At 38.7% G+C, this 6,892-nt stretch overlaps 1 protein-coding gene across 1 annotated transcript in view; it reads right to left on the bottom strand.

The window, feature by feature from the left end:
• Nucleotides 1-1,941: 1,941 nt before the first annotated feature.
• The window catches only part of YWHAQ (tyrosine 3-monooxygenase/tryptophan 5-monooxygenase activation protein theta), a 49,368-nt gene continuing 44,417 nt past the window's right edge, over nt 1,942-6,892 (bottom strand). The window contains exons 4-5 of the mRNA XM_050753948.1: nt 6,073-6,236; nt 1,942-5,411 (exon numbers count right to left, since the gene is read on the bottom strand). Of these exons, the coding sequence (XP_050609905.1) occupies nt 5,226-5,411; nt 6,073-6,236 (350 nt within the window). The 3' untranslated portion in view covers nt 1,942-5,225. The remainder of the gene's footprint in view (nt 5,412-6,072; nt 6,237-6,892) is intronic.

Raw genomic sequence — 6,892 nt, 5'->3', positions numbered from 1 at the left:
TTTATTATTTTTTGAGACAGTCTTGCTCTGTCACCCAGGCTGGAGTGCTGTGGCGTGATCTCGGCTCACTGCAACCTCTGCCTCCCAGGTTCAAGCAATTCTCCTACCTCAGCCTCCTGAGTAGCTGGGATTACAGGCGCCCACCACCACGCCTTGCTATTTTTTTTTTTTTTTTTTTTTTTTGTATTTTTAGTAGAGATGGAGTTTAACCATGTTGGCCAGGCTGGACTCGAACTCCTGACCTCGTGATCCACCTGCCTCAAGCTCCCAAAGTGCTGGGATTACAGGTGTGGGCCACTCTGCCCAGCCTAATTTTTGTATTTTTAATAGAGACAGGGTTTCACTATGTTGGCCAGGCTGGTCTCGACCTCCTGACCTCAAGTGACCCACCCGCCTCAACCTCCCATAGTGCTGGGATTACAGGCGCGAGCCACCGCGCCCGCCAGAAAATGATCTATTTTTTAAGGCCACTTTGATAACATAATTCATTACTCAGCACATACCATTTTACTGGTCTTAAGACATGATCATTTTTTCCCAATTCAAAATGTTATTTTTACTAATATTTTTATTTAAAAAATAGTGTCCTGATTTAAATTTTGGGGTACCAGAGTCCTATTGAATTCTGCTTTTTCATTTCCCCTTAAAAACAAGTATAGGGGCTGGGCGCCGTGGCTCATGCCTGTAATCCCAGCACTTTGGGAGGTCAAGGCAGGTGGATCACAAGGTCAGGAAATCGAGTCCATCTTGGCTAACACAGTGAAACCGTCTCTACTAAAAATACAAAAAATTAGCCGGGCGAGGTGGCAGGCGCCTGTAGTCACAGCTACTCGGGAAGCTGAGGCAGGAGAATGGAGTGAACCTGGGAGGCGGAGGTTGCAGTGAGCCGAGATAGCACCACTGCACTCCAGCCAGGGAGACAGAGCAAGACTCCGTCTCAAAAAAAAAAAAAGAAAAAAAAAAGAAGAAATAAACCCCAACAAATATAGGTCGGGCATGGTGGCTCATGCCTGTAATCCTAGCACTTTGGGAAGCAGAGGCAGATGGATCACCTGAGGTCAGACGTTCCAAGACCACCCTGCCAACAGTGAAACCCCGTCTCTACTAAAAATACAAAAAATTAGCCAGGCGTGGTGGTGGGTGCCTATAATCCCAGCTACTCGGGAGGCTGAGGCAGGAGAATCGGTTGAACCCAGAAGGCAGAGGTTGCACACCACTGCACTCTAGCCTGGGGGACAGAGTGAAACTCTGTCTCAAACGAAAAAAAAAAAAAAAAAAAAAAAAAAAAGGAAAACAAGTATAAATGAAGCCTTGTTTCATATTCACATTTTAGGATCAAGAATCCTACATAGCTATTTTTTCAGGTTATCTTCTGACTTAAAAATCAGTTCTCAAGTCATTCAGTCTCAGTTATTTTTACTAATCTGAGTTCGGTTAGTAAAACAGCCATTGTGATACTATAAAACCAAAATTATTTTGAACTCACTAATAGTAAGATTGAATGTTTACCAACAGAAGTATAGAGTCCCCAACTTAATTTTTTGACTTTACAATGGTGCAAAAGTGACAGGCATTCAGTAGAAAGCATACTTCAAGTACCCATACAATGAATGTTTTTCACTTTCAGGGTTCAAAATTACATGAGAAATCCAACACTTTAGTATAAAATAAGCTTCATGCTCTTTGATCTTGCCCAACTGTAGGGCTAAGTGTTCTGGGCACATTTAATGTTGGATAGGCTAAGGTATAATGTTCATTAGGTTAGGTGTATTCAATGCATTTCTGACTTAGTATTTTCATCTTACAATGGATTTATCAGGGTATAGCCCCATTTTGAGTTGAGGAGTATCTGTATCTGAACTCTTACATTCCTTTTGAATATCCACTGAAGCACAATTCTAATAACAGCCAAGGCACTCACAATCACATAATTAACTCTGCTAGTTTTAAAATGTCCACTTTATTCCATATAACACTTAACCAGATATCATTTACATCTGAGGAAGAGATGGCCCATGAGACTGATCTATAGTAAAACACTCTAAGAAATGCAGTCCAATTTTATACATTTCCAGGCATCCCTAGACAAGTGTGTCACAATGCACAATGCAGAAATATAGGTATCACTACTACATTTTACATAAAAGGGAAGTATCAATAAACTTTAGAAAGTAGTAAATTCACCTGTCCCTTAAAATATGGGTATGCAATTGTTACAAAGCCATAGTAAATGGTTTATAAAATGTAATTTTATTTTCTGTTACTCTGCTGTTACATAGGGCATAACATTTTCACAAGGCTTTTTTGGGACTACAGTCAATGATTAGCAACACACAATAGTGGTCCAACTCTCTAAATAACAATCACTAGACAAACTGGACACCCTCTCACATGTGCACAAATCTGCATGGAAAAGTACTAAAGGTTTAGACTTGGACTTGTGTACTTTATTTCCCCTTTCTAGCGTATTAAGAAATGACATGCGCTTTAATTTGCCAAAAGCAATGCTTGTATTCTGGCAGCAACATGCTACTTCTATCACATAGTAAAGTGAATACCAGAACTACAAAGGCAGGAGGTGTAAGTGAATTTTTATTGGGAAGGGAGGTTGGCAACTTAAACAGCAGCAAATAAAGAGTGAATAAGGAAACTCCCTGTTGCCACAGATATACAAGACCTCCTTATGTGATTATAGGAGCCATTTCAATTTGTGACCCCAGCCAGAGATGGCAAGTGCTTTTCCATTCAATCTAATACTTCCGGATTCCTACTAAAAAGGAATACATTAAGAGCATGGAAAAGTTGCTTACTGAAAGGAAACCCCTGAAGAGTAAGGGAGGGAATGTAGAAATTAAGAAGTTATGTGGAACACTGTTTAAATTGTAATTAACTACATTTTCTTATCTTCACAGTAATACAAAACACAGTCACTTGCAGAACTGGTTCAGATTACTTAAATACCAGATACATTTTTAGTCCTCTACATAAGTGTTTGGGAGTTACTTATGTTTATATGAAATGAAGCTATTAATACTTTTCTACAGCAGTACTGCACACCAGGAAGGCCAAGACAAACACAAATCAAGGAATGAAGTTTTCCCAAAGCTGCAGTGTGAAAAGACTATAAACAGTTGATTCCATACACATGAATGGGTTTCTTTGCTATAGGAAATCCAAGTGGAATAAGGAATGGAGATGTGTAAAAAGGTTTCTTGAAGGAAAGAAGGATGACACCCTGTATGGATTTAGTTTTCAGCCCCTTCTGCCGCATCACATTCTTCTCCTGCACTGTCTGATGTCCAAAGCTAGAAAAAGAAGAATCATATTAAGTCATTATTTCTAGATTAGGCCATTACACTAAGTACTACTGTCATATCAAAAATAACTACAAGAGTAGTAAATTCCTCAAACAATGGAGATCTTGACTAAGACTGAAGTTCTCTCTCAAAACCCCAAAGACCATCACATCCTTGCAGACCTTTCACTATGCATTTACAAAATGGCATACACACATGTCATTGGATATATGGTTTTATAGCTTCCTTTTTATTTAAAAAGCACTTGGCCAGGCACAGTGGCTAACGCCTGTAATCCCAGCACGTAGGGAGGCCAAGATGAGAAGATCGCATGAGGCCAGTTCAACACCAGCCTGGACAACATAGCAAGATCCCATGTCTACAAAAAATTTGAAAAACAAAATTGGCCAGGTACGGGGTGGTGTGTGCCTATAGTCCTAACTACTCAGGAGGCTGAGGCAGGAGGACTGCTTGAATCCAGGAGGTTGAGGCTGCAGTGAGCCATGATTACGAGACTGCACTCCAGCCTAGGTGACAGGGCGAGATCCTGTCTCAAAAAAAGAAAGTAACTTTTTAAAAAAGGCACTCTACTTTCATAATAAGCAAAGTGACAGTCTTAGAATTTAATGCTGTCTCTATTCCCAGCAGCCCAATGCTCTTCTTGAAAGCACTACTGCAGTATTATTACAGACTAATAAAGCAAAAAATTTTCACAGGGAGGAAAAAGCCACAATCATGGTTAACAATTTTAAAGTGTGTGAAGAGCTAAACTATAGCAAAAGCAGACTTACTTTGTGTTTCTCCAAGAATTAAACAGAAGTGGGTGATGGAAGCTACAGAGAAGCAATGTGTGCATGTATAGACAGGGTTCTTGAATTAGACAGAATGTTAAAAGTAAGTGGATCTTCCATGATCTCTCTATTTTTAGGATAGAAAGATGAAGTGAAGAAGAGAAGTATTTATTGACTATAATTGTACTTTATTAGACCAACACCAAGACATTAGTGTTAATTTCAGAAAAGCTAGAATCTTACATAATCCTTAGGTTATTATGAAGATACCAAAATAAATAAAAATAAACAAAACAAAATCCCCCAAAGACCTGTCTCCATAATAGAGGAAACAAAACTGATTAAAAGATAGTTAGCTCCAAGGTATACATCTGGGAAGAGGTATAACTGCCTAATTTGCTCTTCCTCTGCAGAACTATTTGCTGATCATCTTCCATTGTCCCCTCACAACCACAGGGACTTCTTATGGCTAGAAATGCAGGGTCTTTATTCCCCTTTCAGTGGATGCATAAACACCCTATTCAGCAAAATTGAACAGACATGGTGCTAATTTAAAAAATACTATCTAGTAAATGATAAAGCACTAAACAAGGGGGCTGAGAGGACGAGATTTATATTAAAAGATTTGTTCCCTTCTTTTTCATTCTGTGAAGTCTAAGATTTTACCTATCAAATTTACTTGAACCTACAAAAGAATGTTAAAGTAAAGCTTAAGCTGTACTTTTTCTTGATTACTTCCTTTATCAATTGCCTATCTAAGAAGCAGGGAGAAAAAGACAAACAAAACAGAGACTTTGGCCTAGAAGCAGAGAAGGAGTAAATTTAGGTACAGGTTTACTCCCTAAAAATTCACAAAGTAAACTTTTATTAGAACGAGGTACTTCATGTGATTTTAAGAAAGCCTAGATATCTAGATAGTCCCTAACTGGCTATAGCTGATTTGCCCCAAAATATTGAAACTTTAGAAGCTCTCTTTATTAACATAATTTATCAACATCTTCATCCCAATGAAACAGTTGAGTTCCTATAATGTTACTTCTCAGGAAGGTCTGATAAAATGCCTATTCAACTTGAAAACCTGCCTACAAAATAATGTTCATCCCATAAAATACTAACACATATTTCATACTTTCAGTTCTTACGTATCTGCCCTAAAAGACACAAAGTCCAAAATAAAATATATTTTTGTTTCTGAAAAGGAAATAAAATTAAAGAGTAAACAACTCACTGTTAGGTTGTCTCTAAGCAACTGCATGATGAGAGTGCTGTCTTTGTATGAGTCTTCATTCAGTGTATCAAGTTCAGCAATGGCCTCATCAAAAGCCTGATAAATATTAATATCCATGGTAAAATATGTGCATTGACAAAAACTGGTTATTCTACAATTACAAACCAATTTTACAAAATAAATGAACACCCACCTTATATTCCACCATCAACAAACTCAACAGAACCATTCTCTCACACTCTCAGTTTAAGAACTTATGAGTATAACTGGAATTCTATAAAACTATACATTTAAGTAAATAAGCATGTCTTGGTTCTTTCACAGGACAAACAGAACAGCAGTAATGCTTAATATACTTCTTTCCAATAAGTAGTAGTATTTATCTGTACAGTGTCCTCTTTATTCTCTCGTTTTGAGCCACTTTGAGGAGTGTGGCTAATGCACAGCTATTCTAGTAACCAAACCTGGCAGGCATGACTTTCCAATCTTTTATGTTTCCTTCTTAATATCATTTATCCTTCTTTGATTACTCTGCTCAGTATGCTCTGTAGATGTATCACTGCTTATAATCATAGGGTAGAGTTAAGGTGTCAGGGGCAGGAATAACGTAATCATGATGGTAAGAAAAAGAGGAGATTTCAAAATAAATATAGTAGAAATCATCCCTGGGCAACCAAGTAAAATACCTATAAATTAACATACCTGGTATCTCAAATAACTGTAGCTAAAGTAGGTATTTCCTGGACACACATCTTACCGTTTTAGCCAGCGTGCAGGCAAGCTCTGGGTTATTAAGAATCTCATAGTAAAATACAGAAAAGTTAAGAGCAAGCCCCAGGCGGATTGGGTGTGTGGGTTGCATCTCTTTCTTGCTTATATCAAATGCCTCTTGGTAAGCTCCTTGGGAATTATCTATCGTTTCTGTGAAGAGAAAAAAATAAGTGCAATATTAAAAATAACAATCCAGTGCATAGTACATTAACAACTTGAACATTCGCTACTAGCTCTTGGTAGAACCAAGATTTTTCTCTGTATGGGTCTTTTAAAAATCACGGTAGCTAACAAAAACCATTATCATGGCCAGGTGCGGTGACTCACACCTATAATCCCAGCACTTCGGGAGGCCGAGGCGGAGGGATCACTTGAGATCAGGAGTTCAAGACCAGCCTGGCCAACATGACGAAACCCTGTCTCTACCAAAAATACAAACATTAGCCAGGCGTCATGGCGGGGATCTGTAATCCCAGCTACTCAGGAGGCTGAGGCATGAGAATTGCCTGAACCCGGTAGGCAGAGGTTGCAGTGAGCTGAGAACGCACCACTATACTCCAGCTTGGGCGACAGAATGACACTCTGTCTCAAAAACAAACAAATAAACACACAAAAACAATATTGTGTACTGGGTATTTAAGAACTTATTTATGGCCAGGTGCAGTGGCTCATACCTGTAATCCCAACACTTTGGGAGGGTGAGGGAGGGGGATTACTTGAACCCGAGAGTTCAAGACCAGCCTGGGCAACATAGGGAAACCTTATCCCTGTCTCTACGAAAAAAAAAAAAAAAAAAAAAAAAAAAT

Source organism: Macaca thibetana, chromosome 13 (assembly GCF_024542745.1).
Source record: "Macaca thibetana thibetana isolate TM-01 chromosome 13, ASM2454274v1, whole genome shotgun sequence".
Classification (NCBI taxonomy): domain Eukaryota; kingdom Metazoa; phylum Chordata; class Mammalia; order Primates; family Cercopithecidae; genus Macaca; species Macaca thibetana.
This window is presented reverse-complemented; position numbering and strand designations above follow the sequence as displayed.